At 30.2% G+C, this 25,427-nt stretch overlaps 1 protein-coding gene across 2 annotated transcripts; it reads left to right on the top strand.

Moving 5' to 3' along the window:
- Window positions 1–11,568: 11,568 nt before the first annotated feature.
- LOC100167084 (lipid storage droplets surface-binding protein 1) lies at window positions 11,569–19,975 on the top strand. Of its 2 annotated transcripts, none has more exons than XM_003240065.4 (8): window positions 11,569–11,704; window positions 11,792–11,929; window positions 12,273–12,458; window positions 15,703–15,874; window positions 16,017–16,177; window positions 18,139–18,396; window positions 19,311–19,412; window positions 19,525–19,975. In XM_003240065.4, the coding sequence occupies exons 2-8, from the start codon at window positions 11,813–11,815 to the stop codon at window positions 19,684–19,686; spliced, it is 1,158 nt and encodes a 385-aa protein (XP_003240113.3). In that variant the 5' UTR covers window positions 11,569–11,704; window positions 11,792–11,812; the 3' UTR covers window positions 19,687–19,975. The 2 variants fall into 2 exon arrangements, with proteins under 2 accessions (XP_003240113.3, XP_016665112.1); XM_016809623.2 differs by having other exon boundaries at window positions 15,963–16,177.
- Window positions 19,976–25,427: the final 5,452 nt, after the last annotated feature.

The raw sequence follows: 25,427 nt of genomic DNA, 5'->3' as shown, positions 1-25,427 counted from the left end.
AAAATAAATTAATTTTATATAGTAGGTAAGTAGGTTCCTGTTTCACAAATTGACAGAACCAAATAAATAATATTATAACTACCCACAGCAAAACTATACTAAAACAATAAAAATAATTAATTAGGTACATTTTATTGATAATAAATTGAAATTACCTTTATCCGGACTCCTAATGAATGATTTTGTTAGGCGTATAAATACACGTGTTATTGTGTTAACTGTTTGATGATCATTGTCAGATAATCAAATTAATATTCTCATTATTATTTCATATATAAGATCAACACTAAAACAGCTATACCGAAATAGATCATTAGTAGTCTCTGGTTTAACATACTTCAATACCATGTTTATTACTTATTCGTTTATTATGCTAGTATATGGCATGTATACAATTACCTACCGTTTACCATTGATTATAGTTACACGTTATGTAGGCACTGCGTTATTCCGTTTTTATATGACTCTTTCTATAGACTTTTTTTTTTATTTCAATAACGGATTGGTTTTTCTTGGAATTATCAAGATCTTTGTAAATTTCAACATTATTATGTAGTATTTGCTTTTACAATCGCTGTTAAAAATACTTCCGCATTTTGTACATTCGATATTAATGTTGTTTTTTTAGATTCTTAGCGGAGCGCCGAGCAGTGAATGTATGGATTTTGCATTGATAATGTGTGTATTTTTTTTACAATTTTTTTTTGTATACACATTTCAAGTTCAAAGTTATAAATAAAATAAAGGGATATTTAAACTAAAATTAATGATTTTTAATTAAAAAATATGATTGGTTGACTTGATAATGTTCAGCATTACGTGTATTAGGTACTATTAGGTTTTTTTATCACCTATTAATCAATTAAATATGATTTTGAATTTAAATTTACGTTTTCAATAATTATATGAATAGCCAGGCGTATGTTGTATTAATTTCAAATTAAAAAAGAAAACTCATTAACTATAGAATTAAAATAATTGATTTTGTAAGTATACTTATTACTTATATGTAGACAAGTAGTTGATTAAGTAGACAAATTTAAATGTAAGATCATAATATTGTATAATGTATTGTTGGACTACGAGATAGACGACGGTAAATGAAGACCGTCCGACCACCATTGATCGTATCCACAGTATCCACTTAAACACAACTTTAAAACTTTTAGGATCTATTTGATATGCATAAACGACTACATTTTCAACGGCACTACTATTAAAATGTATTATCATAACAATATAAGAACACCATTTAGTCACTATTGAACATTTTAATAGGTATTGGATGATTTACAATTATTGTGGAAATTTCTATAGAAACAGATGGGATAATTGCCAAAAATCATTAGAAATTATTAGAGTATTAGATATTGTGATATTATACCCATAGTCTTATCTCTCTCTTATAAACGTAAGTACCCACTAGGTACCTATAAGCCATAGAAAATATGTATTCAGCAGTGCGCAGTTCCAACTTCCAAGTGTTATTTCAAGTGTTGTTAGCTAAAATATTAGGGTAAATTTACCCTATTTACTCATGTCTCTATATCACCAAAAGTAATGGTAAGAACATAATTTGTGTTTGTACTTCCGGTGTATTCGGTTTTTACATTTTTAAGTAAGTTATGACTTTATGAGTAGGTATGTAAATTATTATTTTAATTATTAAATGAAACAATTTTTTTTTTTTTTTTTGATTAACTGTATAACTTATAACTATTATATAACTTTTACTTAATCACTAGTATTTTAATAAAAATGCACTTGCGTTTAAATAAAGTATCCTTCTGACATGCATTTTTCAAAATCGACCAAGTACATTTGTACTAAGTATGATTAGGTTATAGTTTATACCATATAAGTACAAATTCAGAAATCAACAGTAAAATAAATAAGAAAATAGTGAAATTTATTTTCTATGTGTTATGATTAAATAGAAAAAGGAAAAGCCGTATATTATGCCATTATTATAAAACCATAGTATAATAATTATGCTTGGACAACTAAACCTGACCTAATCAAGACTACAGTGTCTTATGATAGTGCGTCACACGTTAACTATATATAGGTACAACACTTCCATTGAGACAATTCTCGATCATGCAACTAAACTGTAGCCGAATGCATTTTTCAATTGCGCCGATATTATTAGGTACCTACCTATAACTGGATTGTTTGTTTTGTTTAGTTTTTTTTCTTATTATTATTACGTTCTCCTCGTTAATTTCATTTATAATTTATTCATCTGGCAATAAAAACGAACGGTATGATTTTCACGGTATAACGATTGGACGTGGTCTGTTGGATGCGAAACAGCGAACGAATAACTCACGAAACGCGCTCTGAGTGGGAGGTGCCACCGCGTGATTCGCAAATACACCCAAACGCCGTCGGCTCGCCGCGTTAGGTGTTAATGCGATTCTTGCGGACGACGTGTGCGCGCACTTGACTGCATGTCCATCCAGATCACTGCCGAGCTGAGCGTGTCCTAACGCCATGATCGCCGTACACATCACATGTCAGGTAATATTGTATGTTGACTTAAATTAGGGGTCGGCATCCCGCAGCCCTAAGAAATTTTATGTGGCTCGAGAGTAAAATTTATAATTTACTAATAATAAACACTTAAAAATTGACATTATGTACATAAAATCCATGCGCTTAGATAATGTGGGCTGGAAACGACGGATAGAAACGTTGTTTGTTTGTAGATACCATAATATTAATATATACCTAAAAATAAAATATTATGAACTTAAATAGGTAAAATAAATTTGATTTGACTATACATATTTGTTTAAAATAAAACAATATTAGGTATATTCAAACTGGGGCCCGTGAAAAATGTATGTTTATTTTTGGCCCTCAACAGCAAAAAGGTTACTGACTCCCGACATGAATCATTAATTGTTATTTTTACGCTCTTATAGACCCCGACGGTATTGCGGGCGTTCCGATCTCTTTTATTATTGTTACAAAAAATATTCGAATAATTATTATCATAATGTCCTGTCTTTTACGGTATCTCATTGATTTTTCAACGTTTCACCCACCACGTTGTAAATCGTACAAGTTATATAGGTATTAACTATTACGAACAGCGATATAACTGTAGGTTACTAGGATACATATTACATAGATAATGGCAGATATTCTGCAATATAGCTCTGAATAATGTCTTCGGTCCGTTTGACAAGCGTAGAAGCATTAACCGCCATATACAGGCGCCATGACATCAATATATTTTATACATATATTACATAATATAACGATGTATGATATTTGCCGTTTTACGAAGACATAGTTTTATTTTGCGTACGAGTATAATATATAATAATATAATAATATGACCTCTAGATATCCGTGAATAATCTTTGAGTAGATTTTTTAATGAATTATAGAAAAAAATGTACATGATATTATATATGGTTTTTACATTTTCCGATGAATGATTGTTTTAGTAGACGGATTTATGCATATTTAGTATATTTACACGTAGAGATATTGTGCACGTTACACAATTATAAAAAAAATCTTGTATTTTATTACGACAGAACTGATGAAGCGTGTAATTCATTGACCTCTTTTAATGCTTTAATGGTCGATTTAATACCGAATAATGGCATACGATCAAACAATAAATGTAAACAGTGGTTAGTCATAAGATTCTGTATTATATATGAAGGTATATCTACTATTTGAAGAACCGTTCTCAATTTAAGTTTTTTCCATAGGTGTTTCAAGCGGCCATTATAGGCATTCTTTTGACATTGAACACTATTGTACCAGTTAAATCATCAAAGCCGGATGCCAACTATAAACTTGAAAAGACATTCGAAAGCATACGTTCATCTATCGATTCAAAAGTTGCTGAAAATGGTCAATTCAAATCATTTTTATCTCCAGATCAAAGGAGAAAATCGAATACCGATTTTTCTCAATTACAGGAAGACGTCGATAAACAGATGTCCGGCTTAGATTTTAATTTCGATCAGAACGCTTATGACAAATTCCATTTGCCTCAACAACGACCTGTAAAACCTAAATTTGTACTTAACTATGAACCATTAAGACCTTCAAATTATATATCAGCACCGTCTACGCGTTATACTGATTATCCATTTAGTATACCAGAACATCAAGATGATGGAGGTGACGGTGGAGATGGCGATGATGGTGGTGATGATGGGGGTGGTGGTGGAGGCGGAGGCGGTGGGAATGGGGGTAGCGGGGGTGGTGGTAATGGAGGAGGGGGTGGAGGTGGTAGTGGAGGGGGTGGTGGGGGTGGAAATGGCGGAGGCGGAGGCGGTGGAGGTGGGAATGGTGGTCTTGGAGATGGTAATGATGGACGATTTATAGAACAGCAATCTTTTGAGCAAGATTACGATAACTTTGAACCCCATAACGGTTGGAGACCTATTCATAATAAAATACAAGGATCGGATATATTAGAGAACCAGTTTAGGATAAGGCCTTCAGCGAAGAAGGTCCCCGGTTACGGCACGAATCGAGCTCCAGTGACTTCTAATAGTTACCAGAAACCATATAAGCAACGACCAGTGTATAAAAAAAAGCAGCCTCAGCGATTTGATGACAATCCATATACACGGAAATTAGTTGAAAATAAACGACCTTTAAGGGTGTTCGATGATGATGATGATGATGTACAACCATTAAAGACTCGCGGAAATAGCAGAAGACCTTTAAGGTTAAATGGAGAAAAAGGGCGATTATTATTGAATAATATACGCAATAATAAACCAACGGCTGCTCTTGACGAAGACACTGAAGATGCTGATGAACCTAGGCCCTTACAATCAAGGCGGTTTCCAACTAAAAAGCGACAAGTATGCCAGAAAATTAAAAAATCTATGACACCAAATGATATTGAGGATCATGACATTATAGGAAGAAAAATGTCGTGCATGGTGTGTAAAGACTTAACTTCAGGTGGTTCATATGAAAAATGTTCATACACGTCAGACCCCATATCTGATGAATATTTTAAAGAACCAGAAGAATTGAATACATTTAAAACAAATAGATTTAAACGCAGAGTTGTGTATGACAGAAAACGAAAGCAACCCGAAAGTGGCGAAGAAGTAGAAGACTATGAATATGACAATGTCAATGCTCAAGAATCTGAAGAAGATCCAGAGTATGTTCAAAACGCAGATGCCGTAGCCGATTATGATAGTGAAGATCCAGAGAATTACGAAACGGCTGAAAACGAAAGTGAAGAATATAGATTGCCACCATTGCCGATAAAATCTTCTACCTGTCGTAAAGTAATGAAAGAAGGGAATGTATGTAACGTATGCCAAGACAATTTGACAAATAGACAGTATGAACAATGTGAATATGAAGATGATCCAAAAAAGAACGCCTATGAGTATTCCACACGTAATGTGTACGGTAAGCCTAGGTACAAAAGACAATTAGATAGTGACCGGACTTACGACGATTACTTTAAAAAGCTGTTCCCGGAGCTGGGCTCAAACCGAAAGAGTAGTATAGCCACTAAGTTTTCGTCTAAAGATGGAGACTTTGGATTTTTAGACAACGGGCAAATCGGTTTTAAGAAAACAAAATCCTTGCTGCTCGGTGATAAAGATTTATCAATTGATTTCAATTCAGGTGAAGAAAGCCCAGTGAACAAGATGTTGGGTGATTTTCGTAACAAAGATAGGTCGAACTGCAAGAAATCTCTTAAAGATAAGATGACGTGTTACAAGTGTAAGGATGATACGGGTTCGGAGACGGAGGAATGCATGTACATTACAGATAGCGCTCCGAAAGATAGGAAACAGTCCTATCACGAAACAAAAAAATTCAACTCCAGCCCGGAGGTGGTAAAATCTACTACAGATGCGGACAAATCAAATGAAAATCACAAGCAACAGCAGCCTGCCTCGTCATCGCTGACGCACGTCTATGCTCCGCTGTTTGGGTCCAATTACGAGCCAACGGCACAGTACTCGCACATTCGGCCGCAGTACAAGAACAGAAATTACAGACTTCGCAGGAAACCGGTGACTGAAGAACTCGCCGAGTCCACTGAGGATGATGATCAGTCGGAGGCGCAAAGCGTAGAGGAGTACGACTACGCGGACGATCCGAGTAGTAAACAGGTATCGAGACACGACTTGCCCGACGTAGATCCGTTTGGGCCTGAGGGAGCGTACAGCGAGGAAACAGTGCCGGTTTATGACCCGACATTAAGAACTTGGCTACCAAGATATATGGTAATTAAATCTTCAGAAGAAGCAATGGTTGACGCAGAACTAGGGTTCGATTAAAACGAAAACACGACGTAGGTAGGTACCTAAATGCAACTTACTTACAGTATTTTACGTTCAAGGTGGTATCAAACAAACATTTAATATATTATACACCTATTTATGAGTCAGAATATTATACTTATTATATATACTGGTGGTATGATAAGGGAATTAATTAATGGATTATTATTATTATTGTTGTTGTTGTTATTGTGTTATTGTTGTTGTTATTATTATTATAAATTTGTAAATTGTATATCGAGATTCATATTGTATTTCTATACTATCATTCATGTGTGCAAAAATATTTATGTACCTTTATTATATGTGTTATATATTATTTGATTATCATACTAATAATATAATTTGTAACTTATTTTGTTAATTGTGTTGTTTTAAATTAATATGTATCAAACAAAATATAGTATGTTGTAGAATAAATGTAATTTGCTTTTATACATTATTATTAGCTGTATTATCCAACTTTGCCTGTGAAAAATTAACAATTATTTAATACGACTCTCAGTGTATTTTGGTTTAGAGTACTTATCTCAGTTCCCGGGCATATCAGTGTCAGTGGTGTATCTACTTCGCTTTGTGGACTTATCCGACCATGAAGGAAATTCATCCTAGGCGGATTGCATATAACCAGTGACGTGGTGCCGGGGGTAATCGAGAGTTTCTGAATTTATTTTGGGGTGTTTGTGTGATGGTCAATAGGTGTTAATATAGTATTAGCTATAATATTTTAGTAATAACTATGACAGGTAGTTACAAATATGACAGTGAACGCCTTCATCGGGTTATTTGTGCGCTGCAGGGTGGCTGAAATATTAAACTAGCTTCTTAAAAATGTCAAGTTCGCCACGCCACTGAATACACAAAACTTGTTATATTTGGATTTAAATACAATACCTTTAACACTATGATCTAATCGGATTAGACACATCTCCGCACACGATTAAATGAAATTTTTTAAAATGCGGCACTTGTTATTATTTATAGTATGAGTAATAGGTACCTAGTAATTTATCAAGCTTGTAATCAAGAACCATATTATTAAAAAAATGTTTGTTCAGCTATCGGACGTAGTTCAAACGATACAAACTTAATCTCTAAATCTTTCCGATATCTCTAAGAGCAATCTCCTGAAATGTTAATCGAAATCAGTCTGTAATATTTGAGTAAAAAATTGCCTTTTATGTAGAATGCAGTTATATATTATTAGTCATAAAACATAAAACTACGAAAAACTACAATGTCAAATATATATTAATATATTTATATATATATAAATATATTTATGTTTATCAATTTATAATAATTCATTAAGACCCGTAGGCGTCTTAGACAAGGTTACAAAGAAGATACAAAATATGAATAAATATAATATGCACTATACAGGTTCGGTGGCGTAGCCAGGGGCGGGTTTTAGGTGTTTAAACCCCCCCTATTGACATTTTCCCTCTTAATAAATATATTGTTTATAGGGTTCGGGACTGCTTGCAAGTTACAAATTTGTCTTATGAAATGGCGAAATTGAATACAAAGTTTGAATTTGCATATTTGTGTATTTTTTAACTTATAGGTATGTACATATAATTGTCGTGAAAAATTATATTTGGATAACATTGAAAAATATTTAAAAAAATATAATGTTTGGTTAGGTACAATAGGCGATAATTTTGAGATTTGGGGAGGCCGAAGCCTTTTATCATACCATACTATTATAAAATTGAATAAGCTTAAAAAAATTAAGTTAATGTTTGGGAGGGGCGGAGGGCTGTTAAAGTTGTTGGTGGAGCTTGGCTACAGTTGGCCCTATGTTCGCATATGTAAGATTTCAAAAGTCTCTTTGTGACAAAACTGTGTTTAAACTATAATTGACATCTAGATTGTAGATTGTACAAAGAAATGAACATCAGTAGATATAGGTACGTGTTCGTTTATCAAGGTGTTCACATATCACATTATTCGTTATTACTTATTTATTAACCTAGTACCTATTGTATGCCAATATTTTTAAAAATAAAGTTGTTATTTATTTATTTATCAGGTTTATTTACCTACTTATTTTTTAGTTTTTTATTACCAAAATTGCAATACGTTTTATGATTTTTTAAAAATAATATAAACATGTTGCTACATAGTACATATATTTAAGCATATTTTGAGAAATTCGACTGCATATTTCGATAATTTTTAGTGCAACAAGTCAAGTCCTGAATTCTAAATTTATTTATATACGAAAACTGTAAAAACTTTTAATCTATATAAGTACTTAAAACACCGCCCATTTCATAATCCTGGCTACGCCACTGTACAGGTTTATAATATATATGAACATTATCTATAATAATCCTTTGTTAATAATAAACAGCTAATAACTATACATTATTTTGATGGGTTTTGAAATGTCTGTTAAAGTACAATAAGAATGTGAGATACGTAGATCAGTAGTTGCTGATGGGCCACAAAAGCCGCTGCGGCCGATATGTCGAAATTTCAGTGAAAAATAAAATCTTTGCATTGGTAAAAACGACACTGAGTAGAGTTATAGGTTTACTATTCTAGTTTATTTATTTTTTAATTAATTGTAACTCATTAAATACCTACCTTTATGTGTACATTATTCTATATGATAATCTTACAACATTATAATTAACAATTGAATAATTAAATAAACTTTATAAAAAAAACAACAATATAATTATAGCAAAAATGTTTGGGTTGTGTTAGATGTATAATTAGTTATCTATAACTCATTTATATAGCTGAATATTATGAAAGAAAACTGATAAAAATATATTTTTTTGGAAAATATTCTGTAATATCATTATAATGATTGTAAAATTCAAACATAATATTTACTTCAGTAAAAATAATGATATCTAAACCCGTTAGGTTAACTATTATTTCCTTGATTAAATTCTTTGACTTCTCTATACAACCAATTTTATCATTGATAAATTATCAACCATGTTATAAATTACTGTGCCATAATGTTTGTATAGTCAAATGAAAATACGATATTGAAATAATGCATAGATCAATAATTATTTACATAAAATTAGGTTTCTTTTCTTCAGATATTTGAAATTAAGTCAACAATTATTAATTGTTTTTATCTTAAAAATCCTTATTATTCATAAAATAATTGCATATCATTAAATGGTCATAGCATAAACTATCAATCGATTATGATAAAAATATGTTTAACTTTTGAAATTTTGAAATGAATTTTTGAGCTGGTTAAATTAAGCAGACAAATTACTTATTTACCTATTAAAATTATTGTATTGAGTTTAAAATGTTTATAAAATTGAAATCTGTAGTAATAGGTAAGTAATAAACTATTTTCTCAAATTTCAATATTACAAGATAAATATATATTTTATATTCAAAATTTTAGTGTGACATTGTTGTAAATATTATCCATCGACCATGAATATCGCATATACCTAATTGTTTCATAGTTACTGTCACTATTTTCTGATAAATGATTGGAAAACTTGAAAAATTTGTTAGTTTGCAGTGTTGGCATTGTGTGTGTTAATGTTTAATGGATTGAATGCCCCGAGTGTGATACATAAATATTATGGTATACACCTACCTGTTCTTATTTTATCTAAATGAGGTCACCAATTTAAATAAACAAAAAGTCGAAAAAAATAAAAACTCATTATTTCAAAACCAATATGTTAATATACTATGCATTCCTCAATCCTGAATTTGTTCTGAATATATAAATTATGTATTACATCCGACGTCCGTGTTAAAAATATTATTAGGAATCGTGTTGTATCCATATTGTAAATAATAATTTAATTAATCACGAATAATTATGTCCGATTACAATATATTACAGAAATAAAGTCTGAAATGCTCTTTTGTTTGTTTTTGAACCGTTTTTATTGATAAAATCTAAATTAATATACATAAAGGCAATAAACAAGAATTTTAGTCCTTTAAAATATTAATTGATGTTATAGTTTCTCATCATTAAAATAAACCAAATGTATTAATACCATGCAAAGTGCAGCCACATGGAGGCGGTGTAATGTAAGGTACCTTCCTAAATTTATAGTTCTCTTCGCTTCTCAGAGAGAAAATTTCAAAAAAAATGTAGGTACCTATGTCACTTAATGTCTATAATATTCATGTAAGCGTGATATTTTTATCAGTTTTATTTTATGTCATTGTGACTAAATCGTACACATTTACATATTTTGCAACTTTCATATGGAATACCAACGTGTGAATAAAGACTAAACGAAAATGACTTATATTATTTCAAATCAATATTTTAATAATATTATTAAATGTTTATATTATGATCAGGTAATGATTATTGATGTAAGACGATAATACGGTATATAGGTACCTGGGTACATTGACATATTCAATACCAAATTATTGTAGCTATTTAGCTGGTGTATCAGCGATAAACCGATTATTTCGAATTGTGTTTTTATTTTTGTTTTAGGAATTTATAGGATTCAGTACTATGACAATAACAAAATGCGTTATAATATATAATTATGTCAAGTCATCAATTTGAATAACTATGGTCGTCTGCCATCCGATCCAAAATATCTGTATAGGTAATCAATTACGTCACGTTTGTAAAATATTTTAATGTTTATCGTTCTGTTGACCGTTGTATTATTATAATATTTAACAAATATTATGACACAAACTCTCGAATATACCCGATGAGACATCGCTAACGCAAGACGTTGCATTTTTTATTTTTCAGCCGACCAAAGTCTTGTTTAGAGCTAATTCTCAGTAATAACACTATAATAATTATATTCTAGGCACGTGAAAACACATAATTATACGACTCTTCTCAAACAAGGTTATATTGTTCATATTACTGTACTATTGATTTGACTTCCATAAATTTCTTTCACTCTTTTCAGCTACAACACTCTGTGATTATGAGTTAAAATATTTTGTAACATATTGTAAAATGTATCTAATATCCATAATACATTAGGACACGGGTCCAATGTATCAAACTTTCTCTGATCGATTTCAACGAAACATTATAATAATTTATATTATAATATACCAATTTACCTACACCCTACATGTGTTCTAGTGTACAGATAACCTCGGAAAGGTCACAATATTTTAGTCATCATTACTCATGCACGTAAACATATAGGTATATATATTTAGATTCACACACACACACACACACACACACACACACACACACACACACACACACACACACACACACACACACACACACACACACACACACACACACACACACACACACACACACACACACGCACACTATAAAGTATACCTGTATCACGGTAACGCAGGTACATTTAAATCGCCGATTGCTAAAAATCCTCGATTCATTCAACCGTGCGGTGTCGAACGAGAAGCACATATCATTATAGGTACCTATATTTTATACCCCTACAACTTACAAATTTACAGTGATAGTAGTGCCCATAATTAATATTTTTTTTTTAAAACTGATTTAGATTTTCACGGTAAAAACCACAATGACGGCTTCGAGGAAACACGATTTGCCTCACTTTGTGGCCATCAACAGGATCATGAAATTGCCGGTGGTGTCGTCGGGCGTAAACAAAGCGACGTACATTTACGTAAAAGTTAAGGTAAGTACTTACCGCGAATTATAATAATTATTGCTATAATAGAAATTATTACTTGTTAGTGTAACCAATGTATGAATTAGGAAAAAAATTAGAAAGAGGATGCAAAAGTTTTGAAAAAACCTGCGGGTACTGAATATTTAATTGTCTTACTTATTAGGATATAATAATCAGAAGGGGTACTCGTAATATCGATATTTGAAAAAAAAAAAACAGGGACTCTGTCTCCTCGCGTTCCCTCGTCCATGCAATCTCTGGATATAATATTGCATGTATTGATTCTTCCGCGGGCTATTTTTTACGGTTTTCCAAAATTTGAGACTAAACATACATAATGTTATTATAGATGTCGAACAGAGTGATTGGATATAGCTTGGAAAGCGCAGAAAAGACCGTATTGAGCGTCGTAGACATGTCAGTTCCCCTGGTCATCAAATTCGAAGACCCGATTAACAGAATTGACGATATTATGTGTAAGTCGTTGGACGTCGTCGAATACAACGTACCGATGGTGACCTACACTCCAGAAGAGGTGAGTACTTTTAAAATATTGTGTAATAATAATATTTAATATTAATATATTATAATTTATAAAAATAGTTTTTTTCGGTAATTCATAGAACGTAAGAATAAAAAATGCATTTCAATTATTACAATTAATATAGTATATAAGAGCAATTAAAATACTAAGATTTTTTCTTTAATCATTTTATATTAATACTCTTTGATAAACATCTGGCTCGTAAACTATATACGCAGTATATTAATGCACTTGATCCATTTTAGGTCGTTAATAACATTTTGGTAGGTATCTATATCAATTTATCTTTTGTAAGCCAATAGAATATGTTGGATAAAGTATCGGAAAAATGTTTAAAAACCATATTAATTTTATTATTTCTGTAATGGAATTTGATTTGATTATGAACTTGTGGACTGCCATGGCGTGTTTCCGTCCATAACGAGATTAAAAGAGGTTAGCTATATAGGTAGAGGAATAATGATTCGATGCATTATATTAAAAATATATATCAATATAAATTAATTATGTGTAATTAATTAACGTATGTTAAAAATTGATAAAATTATTTGATTAGTTTAAGAAATATACCCATGTTAGAAAATTTCCAAAAATAATATTTAAAAAAAAGTTATTGCGTTCCAAATTAATTTAATCAAAAAAATATTGATATTTAAAAAAAATCTAAAAAATAAACTACTCGACTTAGATAAATGTGTTTACCATCCAAATCGTTCTTATAATCAGATTTATAAAATTGGCTATTTTGTATTTACACAAAAAAATTTAAATCAAATTTAAAATTTTTAATTTTCGGTATGTATTAAAAAATAAAAATAATTATTTTTATTAGGTACACGTGTTGTAGCGCAAGTGGCTATAAATTATATAAAAAACACTGTATAGAATAAACTGTATATATAGGTATCACTGTTTCAGCGACCAGTGATTTTTGTCAGAGCTTTATTTGAAAGTTATAATGTCATATCTTCAAGGTCATGAATATTATTTAAATTTCTTGCCTTTTATCACCTAGGTACATGTAATTATAACACACAATTTTAAGTTATAAAACATTATACCGTTGATTTTACAATATACTAACATAAAATATTATAAAACCAATGGTTATATTTAAACATCTACCAAGTACTAAGTGCGTTCACCCTTAGTTATATTCACCGAATATATATACATTTATTGCTACATGTGGTGTTTTTAATTAGTGTCATAGTTAGACGTTGGCAATATTATTTTTATTAGGATTGATGTACAATATTTATACCATTGTAGAAATACTATAATATTGTAAATAATGGTAAATGGACATTTTCCCCCCATTTTTTTAAAAAGTTTATTATTGACTAATATACCTATAATCTAATAATACAATATTATTTATTATTTAATATGAAATTATTATTTTTAAATAAAATATAAAATATATAAACAATTTTTTTATTTTCGTAAATATAATAGATTATAAATGTATATGTTTGACCAACTGAACTAATTGAAACAATAATAATTTAAAAAAAAATAAGTATAAAATAAAATATAATCAATAATTAATAAAAATGGCTATAAATTCTGACTTAAAAATGATACATTTTGTAAAATCATTTGATTACTGATTCTTTTGTTGCTTTTAAACACATGTTTTTTAGCCTTTGTTCATAATTATTTTTTATTTATTAAAACTGTACCAGTTTGGATATTTAACAATTTAATCATAAGACAATGGTATCATGCATATTAAATATGAGTGGGTTGTGGACATAAAAAATATCTGTACATCATATAAATAATTATTTCATACGGTCATCCCTGAATTAGGCAGTGCCTATAAAATAATCATAATTTGTATTAAATAATATTATATAATAAAATACATAAAGGCGGTTTACCATACCTAGCTAGAGTGGGTAGCCAATCTAACATGAACTTGTTGTTAGACCTTAATTTATAATAATATAAAATACCCAATTTAAGCATATCAATTAGGAATATGAATATCTTATAATATGTTCTGACGGATATAACTACAAAATTCAAATATAGATATTATTTAATTATTTAATAATCAAAGATTTTAATCAAATTTTAAAGAAAAATAAGTTCATATAATATTTCTATTGTAGGTATATTATATTATTACTAAAATGTTATCTTATATAGTTTAGTTAATAGTTATAGTCGTATTATGATTTAACGTGACCTTTCCTATATTATTATATATATTGTTATATACTATATAGATACTATCTATAATATAAAGAGAATAATTTATTATATATAATTCTTATATTATATTGTTTTTGATTTTATAACTGATATTATACCTAAATGATAAAAGAATTATATTAATTTTTATACTTCATATACATTTATCGGAGATATAATAATATTATATTATTATGTAAATATTTAAAATTGCTGATTTGTGATCTAAAGTTCAAAATCAACATAAAACCGAAAAAAAAAATATGATAATTCTTATTAAAAACCATTGATTTATTGATTAACTACCTAGCTTTCTAGGACATTAGAGTATAACACAAGTAATATACATTTAGTTAATATAATTAATAGGAGAGAGCCGTTGTCTTTTCGAAAAAAAATCCATCATATATAATATTATAATATATTCGATGATATTGATATAATTAATTATTATTATAGTTATTAAAACTACACTCGTTAGTCAGTATGATAATAACATCATATAGCAAGTTACCTACAGTATGTATTTATATCGTTTTGATTTTCCCAGACACATTGGTCAATGATTAATTACGCACGAGGTGATATACCTTTGATCTGTTTCATTGTTATTCTGTTTATTTTATATAACAAACTCGTATGATCATCGTCCGAGGAGATTATTCTGACCTATGTCTGATAAACGATAAGCGTTAACAACTGTATATATTATAATATAGAGACACCGGAATCACCCGTTCATAATAAGAAATTTGCCTTTAATTAAAGCCTACTATACTACTATACTACTAATAATAAAAGTACATGGTAAACCGCAACAACACAATAACAACAGTATATAATATAATACACAACATTAGTGTACATGTACACTATATTTATGTACCTATGCGGATGAAAATATATAAGTTTTAGAACGGTATAGGTAGGTAAATTTGTTTGTATATTATACAAGACAGTATAATCGCAACAAAGTTAATTTTATCGATTAAGACCCGATTTTAATGGTACTTAAAAAATCTCTATCCTGTAGATTTATTTCACAACCAAGACCTTCGTCAAGGCGAAAGTTGAGCCGGTGCTAAAACGTGCAGACTCCGTGAAGCAGCTCAGCATGTTGGACGACGCTTTAAGCGTGGCTGACAAATACGTGGACAAATACTTGCCGGACAAGGATCCGGGCGAGGACGCGGCCGACAAACCGAGTAAGGATTTTTTAATTTAAAAATTACGTACTAAAAAAGGGGCCCTGAGGATTTTGACTAATAATAATTATAATATCATATATTATAGTCCCGATCTATACCAAATGTCGGCAATATATTGTGTTGTTGTTGCCTACTGCAGGTACAGAACCGTCTAGCCAGGCAGTGAAGACTATCCGACACGTCAACCACTTTTCCAGAAAACTGCAAAGGCGCTTGACCCGCAGGACGATTGCCGAGGCCAAGCTGCTCAAAAAACAGGGATACGATACCGTCCAGTGCTTCGTGTATTTCGCAGATCTCGTGAGTACCTATAGCCATCCACACACTTTTGAGACCTAAGCTCTAGTCAAACGCGTCTGAGCGTAATTAGATGAAATCGTATACGACAATCGATTTCGATGACCGATTTGAACGCTCCATGCCTTTTATAGTTTTTGCTTTTTTTATTCACGTAGATAAGTTCCATAGCCCAAATGGGCAATGGCTGCGTAAAAGGCACATAGCCCAAAAGAGCGTAGTGATTAAAAAAATATCAGATATCAATTTATGTTTATCCTTTTTATAATATTATTTATATTGTACGTTGTGTAATACACTCGTATGCCTATTGACTAATACAATTAGTACATTAAATTTTAGTTTAAACCACGGTAGATTATAGTCTACCGTGATTTAAATGTTTTAATTTTCGTTACATCTTCTTTTGTTAAAAGTATTTGTATAAAGTACTTGTTAGTTATTCATTATGGTTCATATAGTGGAAGTGTAAAAAATAATATTACAAATATCTATTAATTCGAATTCTTAAATAAAATAAATAATAACTTTTATAAACAATAGTTTTATTAAAATTTTTTAAAAAAGTGGGCAAGTAGGTAAAAGCTCTGTTGTACAGCTTTAAGTTTCGAGCGCATCCTGTCAAAATTTTAGTAGTTCACCGTGATGGCTGTGTTAAATTTGAATTCAATGATAAAAAAAAAAAACAAAAAATGATTCTGAGAGTTATTTTATATATTGCTATAATATTAATTTATTTTACAATTAGTAAAATTGTAGGCTGAATTAATTTTTGTCGAAAACATTGCATTTATTATTTTATTAATTATTATAATAGTATAATATACTATATATTATATTATCATAAATAATTTGTTTTGCCTATTGAGTCATTACCGTCTTATCACGAATAGGTCGTGAATAGCCAATTATAGGTTCGTGGTATTAATAGGCAATAAATCAAGATATTTTGAAAATCGTCATTGTGCAATGTGTAGAATAATTAGTAAATAATAATATAGAGATTAACAATAAGTTTCAGGTCCCTACGAATATTTTATGAATTACAACAAAATAACAAAGATTAAATTGTATCGAATTGCACATATTTTGTGTTATAGTTGAGATTTTTAGGTTTCTGCAAGAACAACTAACGATGAGGAATTAACTGTCTAATTTCTATACATTTTCTAGCCTTGGTAATAAAAACTGAACATTTTATAAATTTTGATAATGAAGTCCAGTATACGTCAAGTTCCAAACATTTAAATTTAAATTGATTAATTATTAAAGGAAATGTGAAGGTTAAAATTATCAGTGAATCACCCAATAATAACCCGGTACATATTATATGTTTCGTGTTTGACCTAACCATATAACAAGTTACTGTTGCAAGTAACCTAATAACATATTCAATGTTTTTTTAATTTTTAAAGACTTCAACTGTTTTCGAATCTCGATATAGAATCAATCTTGATTAGGTCCACTGGTCCACATAATATTATTATGTTTCATATTACAGTTTTTGACTACTAACTGAAAAATATCGAATGTTATAGAACATTTCGACACATTATTTTAATGAGGTATTGTTATGAAACTAAAATATTCATTTAAAAATCGTTGATTAGCTGGTTTTGAATGTAGACAATCTATTATTGTACATTTGTATTTGTACGCGTGTACAAATGTAATTACAAAACTAATTACAAAACTAATTAAAATAAAATATTATTATTGCAAAAATATAAAATATGTGATTACATAATACCCGATTTACATTATATTTTATATTATATTTTTACTCCAAAATATTATAATAATTTAAAAATGAATCCTAAAATATGACAACAGTCTTGAGCATTAATTAGAATGATTAAGTGTTAGTTAAATCGATAGATCGATATATAATGGTTTATGTCACTAAACTACCCACTGAATATCAAGAAAATGCTTAAAACTCACATATCGTGATAATTTTTCAGTTGGCCAAAGACCCTAAAGCGTTTTCGGAAAAAATGAAGGCCATCTGGAAACACCTGAGTGAGGACGAACCAGAAAATCAAAAGCCACCAGAGAATATTGAACAGCTCATCGAAATGTTGTCGAGGGAGGGAGCTAGACGTTTCGTGCACTTGACCAACTTCGTAGCCAAAAACATCAGTATGGGACCCGCATACTTGGGACATGCATTCACCTACGCTTCCCAGGAGGCTGCCGTCTTGGCGGACCAAATCATAAAGGTGTGGCTAACAAACAATATGGTTGACACTGACGCGATTAGGGCGCACATAAATTTTTGTTAGTTAAGGCATGACATTAATTTACGGAGACTAACTAATGACCCATGCTGCCAAGTTGTTATTAAGACCCTAAGAACAAAAAAATACGTAGGTAAATTTTTTGGGGCAATTCTGAAACTTAATTCATTCTTATCAACCACAATATGATTATTTATTTGCATCTAATCATACACCGTAATACAATTTTTTGGGTTCTTCGATATTTAATCAGTTTAGAATAATATATAGGCGTCAACTGCAATGGTTTAATTGTTCAAGTCGAGGGTTACATTCAAGGTTTTTTTTTTTTATTGATTAACCTGTGGCCACCTAGGCCATTGGGTGGTTTTTCAACTGTGGGGGAGAGAACGGTAGGTTTGGCAAACTTGTGTGTTTTAGTTTTGGCAGAATTTCAAATTGGGCACCCGTAGGTTTCTGTCATGCCCGGTCGGCGGATGGCGGCCTCTCTCTCTCTCTCTAGACAGTTGCCTGCCCAGAGAGAGGAGCCGCCCGTGGTTGAGATTCGAACGGCGCACGTCGAAACCGATACGCGTAGTCCACTTGGCCACTCCGTCCTCCTCATTCAAGGATTACAATATGGTGTCGTATGTTATATTCGGTATAACTCCGTTTATCATTATATTATATAAATTAAATTTGGGTGTAATTTGTAATTACGAACAGAATACCTAACAACCCTGAATTAGTAACTGGAAAAACTTAAAACCAATGTCGGAAGAGGGTCTTTTCTAACTTCTAAGGCCATCTCTAATTATATCATAGTTTAGTGGAATATCAATGCCTGCTATATTTAATGCGTTGTATAATTTTAAATATATTATATATAATCCAATATAATGTTTTAACTTTTTCAGTACGCCCACTTGGAAAATGCGAAAGGCACAGTTGTGCAATTTACCAATATGCAGTTGGCCAAGTACAAGAAACTCGTCGAAGATCTAAGGAAATTAATACTGGTAAGGGAAAAGGCTTCTTGGGTATAGTAACTATAGTATAGTGACTATTATAATATAGTAGTGGTATAAAATGCTCGGTGGAATTTGTACTGAAGTTGTTTAATTTTTTCAGGAGTATTTATCGTCAGTGTCATCGAAAATAAACGAGTCAAAAAAAAAAGAAACCGAAAAAGATAATAAAAACAGCGGAACGGTCGCTACCACCAAACCGTCGAAAGGCAATAAGGTGAATAGCGCACCAGCCGCCAATGTAACGACCAACGGAAAGCCTTAGTCCTAAGCTTTATTCAAATATTCATCCATCAAATACGGCATATTTTTGTCAGTTATATTTATTTTATTTTATAAGCGTCTGATTTTTAGAATTCTTTTTACTCTTGATTTGTTTTTATCTTATTTTTTTATAATAATATGTGAACGTATTGCAATATATTATGATACATATAATATGTAATTATAAAATATTGTTTTGATTTTGGAAAATATTATATTGTATGTGATTTACACGTGAATATTTATAATTTGTAACAATAAACAAATATATAAATTATGTCATATCGTTATTACTTATTTATAAATCTAATTAATTTCGTTTACAATGTTTGTAACAAGAATATTTGTATGAGTTAGGTTATAACTAGTTGTCTAAGTTGTTGTAACTCTGTAGTAGTGGTCAACATTTTTTGTTTTATAGGTATGACTTGACATATAATCTCACATGCGGAAAAATTAAAAACTTAAACTCAGAATAGTAATGGAATGGCATATAATATTATAGATAAACTATAATACACTCCACAGTTCACACTTCAAGCATTGCAGTGCACTGGACCTATTGAGCTGAGTAGGTACTTTATAGATTATTAATTATAATCATACCTACCTTAAGGTATAATAGGTATTAGGTATATAATATTAGTCCATTGGCCACACGCGATTACATTGCAATAGGGAGTTTTTAAATACCTATTCATAACAATCAAAACAATTTTTTACAATACAGAGTCTATCAACTATTTCATTACCTATTGCAGCATATTACATTATTATATTCTGTTGTGTATATTATAGGTATATATTATATAATTTAGACTTTAGGAAGTACAGATAAACAGAGGACAAAGTGGTGTGCATTAAAACGTATATCAAGTGAGTTCATCTAAAAAATATATTTTTACATTGTAATAACCTTACCACTGATGAATATATTATTGCTACGGGTATTATATTATCTGGCCAACTGGCCATAGTATTCATAAGTCATAACTAAAAATAGCTTGGTCGATGACTATTATAGCTGTAAATGTGAGAAAAAAAGATTAAAGAATTGTTTTCATTAGGCACTAATCAGGTTTTTTTTTATCTATATCAAAAGAGAATCAGTACATAGGTATATTCAAAAATGCATAGGTACATTAGGTAGTTATTAATCATTGTATACGTCATATAGTGCATACTATAATAAAATATGTTTGTAGGTTGAATATTATAATATTATCTTTAACACCTTTTATAATATTAATCAATAAGATCATTCATTTGATACCAAATAACTCGATCGCACTTATTATTATTTATTATGGCTAGATCATCATATAAAATACATAGATTCATAATAATATATACTGGTTATTAATTTTTAATCACAGTTTAGATAATGTTCGTTGGTGGAAATCGTGTACATTTATGGAGTAGAGGAGGGCAAGAAACTTAAAATGTCTTTGAAAATATATACTTTGAAATATGCAGTTTGCCTTTATGATATATAGGCTAATATCTAAGTAATTGGAGAAATCATTAATTTTAACTAATGAAGAGTAAGTAGATATTTGAGTTTTAAAATACAAGTAGGCGGAAATTAAGGGTTAAAAGTTAGGGTAAGGTTGTTTTTAGTTACTCGGTATAATATATAATTTAACCGAAGACAAATCCAGAGTGAGAGAGAGAGAGAGAGAGACAGAAAGAGAGATACACTCGGTATTAAAACAGTAAATGATTTTCTCAAATGTTCATTAAATCTATGGCTAATACCTAGCCTGCTGTTTTAATACATTTATAAGTCTTAATTGGATAGGCAGTATTCAGATTTGCAGATACGACGTTTACCTACGTGTAAGACATTGCCACGGACCTCTGACCTATTTTAGATCCTTTCCATTTACTTACATAATCATTACGTAACCCTGAAACATAACAATATTTTACTCAAGATAAATGTATATATTTAACTTTATAGACAATAGTCAATAAATAATACGAGTTTAGATAAAAAAAAATTGTGTACGTTTTAGCCTATTATATAATAGGCTAATTGGTGTTTCACGTGATAACAGTAGGTAAGTACCTTATTATTTTCTTTGACGTATACGTGCGAAAATTTCAAATTCAATTTTAAAGTTCATATTCACATTAAAGTAAATACATTTTTGAGCAAAAGTATAGCTATGTAAATCATCTTTGGTCAAGTAAGAACGTTTAGGCATAGTACTTATTATGCATAGGTCGAAGGTAGTATAGATAGATACTAGGTAGGTAGGTACTATAGGCAGGGCCAGACCGGGCAGGCGGGATACCAGGAGTTTCCCGGTGGGCCGATTGTACTCGTGGGGACGTTTTTTTTAGGTTTATCCGTTAAAGCCCATGCTGTCGATTGACATAGACGCATTTTCTAATGCAATTGTATTAGAAAACTGTTTAGAGTTAAGGAAATTTCTCAAAATAGATGTGAAAAAATGTATAAATTGTCAAAAATAGATATGGTTGTGTGTTGTGTCATATTATTGTCTTCGTCAATCGGTAATCTCTATTTTATCATAACGCACGTCTGCACTCTGCACCGCCTAAAATGTGTGACAATTATCATCATACAAACTCCCACCTCTTCCGGTGCCGCCGCATAGTGACAAGTGGCTGAACTAAGGTATGATAATGTGCTCGGTTGACACCATTTCGTAAAAGAGCTCAAACCTTAACAAATTGCTTAATATGTATTAATGTGCAGTATTCTGGAGTCTAAACATATTTATTTTAAATAAAAATGATAACATTTTTTAGTAGGTAGATACTAACCAATTTTTAATTTTTTTTAATTTTCAATAAGAATATTAAGTGTTCCAATTCTCAAAATAATATACAATCGTTTTATATAAAAATATATGTTTTTTAGGGTTGTTTTTATAGGTATACCTAAGAGGGCCGATTTTTTTTGATTTTCCTGGTAGAAATGTTTGACCCAGTCCGGCCCTGAATATAGGTACTTAATAGTACGTGGTAAACATATGTTTAGGAAGGTATAGGTATTGAACTATTGACAAACCAACATTAAGCCTGTTTATAATGAATGGTTAAAACCGAAAACTGATTTGACATGAATTAAATTAATATTTTTATAAAAGTAACTTTTTAAAAATAATTAATATTTTATTCTGTATTTTAATTATTTCTTATTATAGAAATATTAATTTGTATAGAATACTTTAGGTTTAGTTTCTTTTGATAATATTTTCGTAAATCAGGATTTTCAATTTTAATTGTAGGTACTTAAAACGACGGTGTGTATAAATTATAATTTCGTCGTTATAATTTAATAGTAAATTAATTTAATTCCATAATTATATTAGTTTAATATAACTTGTAGCTGTTATCAGTATTGCCAAAAAACTATTATAATATTTTCAATCATCGGTGAAAGGCCTATAGCTAAGATCTCAAAGACTTTATAATAATTTATGGTTCATTCATAGATACCTGTATACAACAACTAGATAGCCGTTTTTATACAACAGTTGTGGCCAATGTTGAAGTCAGTTGCCATTTATAAAGCAGGCATTGTTTACATTTATTTTACATTTATTCATATTATATATAACTATATAAGTATAATATAATTATTATTTTGTAAACATTGTCTGCTTTGTAAATGGCGGCCGACTTCGATGTAAGATGGAGACAGCTATCTAGTTCGGAGTTTACCAATTGAGCTTAAAATGACCTTTTCATATACCAATTGGCAATTGCGCTCTAAACATTTAAGGGTCGATATACCAATTGAGCTCTTAAAATTGTTAGGTCGATATAGACCAATCTAGTTGTTGTAGGTATAATATATGTCTATGGGTTTATATCATACCTTTAGTTTATAGCAAAATACATAAACGTTTCGTTCTGATCTCGGGTTAATTAATTTCATAAAAATCAATAGGTACCTATACACCTATACTTAGGTACATATAGGTACTTCCATTTCGGATCGGTGAAGATGATGCGCTACAGATTCTGTACATATAATGTTTCATCGAGAAGTCAATATTTATGTAAGTTCTTTAATTCTTTTAAATTTTAAGTATCTATGGTTATTTGTTTTTGAATTAAAACAAAATGAGAAACCGATTTTGTCGAAAATAAATTTTGCGTAAAAATAAATTACCGTTTATCCTAATATTTTTTGTGTTTTTCCCGGTGCTTTTGAAAACTTCTATGGCATTTACCTCCCGGATGTACCGACTAGATTCACTTCTCACCGGAAAAGATACTGAAGTTGAAAATCGACTATTTATCGTGTAAACAGACACAAAAAAAACACACACACACAATATTATTGTTGATTTACACCAATACATGCTCCGTTCGGAATTTAAAAATGATCGGTACTTTTCTAATTAATAATATGAAAACAATAAAACCAGAAAGATGACTTGTTTAAACAATTTCACTGACATTTTAAAACTTTTCTCTGGTTTTCTTGTTTTCATATTATTATTGAGAAAAGTACTGATCATTTTTAGATTCCGAACGGAGCAATGAATGTTTTGGTTTAAATCAACAATAATATTGTGTGTGTGTGTTTTTTTTTGTGTCTGTTTACACGATAAATAGTCGATTTTCAACTTCAGTATCTTTTTCGGTGAGAAGTGAATCTAGTCGGTACATCCGGGAGGTAAATGCCATAGAAGTTTTCAAAAGCACCGGGAAAAACACAAAAAATATTAGGATAAACGGTAATTTATTTTTACGCAAAATTTATTTTCGACAAAATCGGTTTCTCATTTTGTTGTAATTCAAAAACAAATAACCATAGATACTTAAAATTTAAAAGAATTAAAGAACTTACATAAATATTGACTTCTCGATGAAACATTATATGTACAGAATCTGTAGCGCATCATCTTCACCGATCCGAAATGGAAGTACCTATATGTACCTAAGTATAGGTGTATAGGTACCTATTGATTTTTATGAAATTAATTAACCCGAGATCAGAACGAAACGTAAATTGTATTTTGCTATAAACTAAAGGTATGATATAAACCCATAGACATATATTATACCTACAACAACTAGATTGGTCTATATCGACCTAACAATTTTAAGAGCTCAATTGGTATATCGACCCTTAAATGTTTAGAGCGCAATTGCCAATTGGTATATGAAAAGGTCATTTTAAGCTCAATTGGTAAACTCCGAACTAGATAGCTGTCTCCATCTTACATCGAAGTCGGCCGCCATTTACAAAGCAGACAATGTTTACAAAATAATAATTATATTATACTTATATAGTTATATATAATATGAATAAATGTAAAATAAATGTAAACAATGCCTGCTTTATAAATGGCAACTGACTTCAACATTGGCCACAACTGTTGTATAAAAACGGCTATCTAGTTGTTGTATACAGGTATCTATGAATGAACCATAAATTATTATAAAGTCTTTGAGATCTTAGCTATAGGCCTTTCACCGATGATTGAAAATATTATAATAGTTTTTTGGCAATACTGATAACAGCTACAAGTTATATTAAACTAATATAATTATGGAATTAAATTAATTTACTATTAAATTATAACGACGAAATTATAATTTATACACACCGTCGTTTTAAGTACCTACAATTAAAATTGAAAATCCTGATTTACGAAAATATTATCAAAAGAAACTAAACCTATTAAAGTATTCTATACAAATTAATATTTCTATAATAAGAAATAATTAAAATACAGAATAAAATATTAA

The sequence above is a fragment of the Acyrthosiphon pisum genome, chromosome A2 (assembly GCF_005508785.2).
Source record: "Acyrthosiphon pisum isolate AL4f chromosome A2, pea_aphid_22Mar2018_4r6ur, whole genome shotgun sequence".
Classification (NCBI taxonomy): domain Eukaryota; kingdom Metazoa; phylum Arthropoda; class Insecta; order Hemiptera; family Aphididae; genus Acyrthosiphon; species Acyrthosiphon pisum.
The sequence above is the reverse complement of the archived record's forward strand: the minus strand, read 5'-3'. Positions and strand labels throughout refer to the sequence as shown.

Excerpts from the sequence above, each read along its gene's own strand:
- LOC100167084 (XM_016809623.2), top strand. The coding sequence starts at position 11,813 with ATGACGGCTTCGAGGAAACACGATTTGCCTCACTTTGTGGCCATCAAC. Across the intron at positions 16,178-18,138 it reads TCGTGTATTTCGCAGATCTC|TTGGCCAAAGACCCTAAAGC; the intron begins GTGAGTACCTAT and ends ATAATTTTTCAG. Across the intron at positions 18,397-19,310 it reads TGGCGGACCAAATCATAAAG|TACGCCCACTTGGAAAATGC; the intron begins GTGTGGCTAACA and ends TAACTTTTTCAG.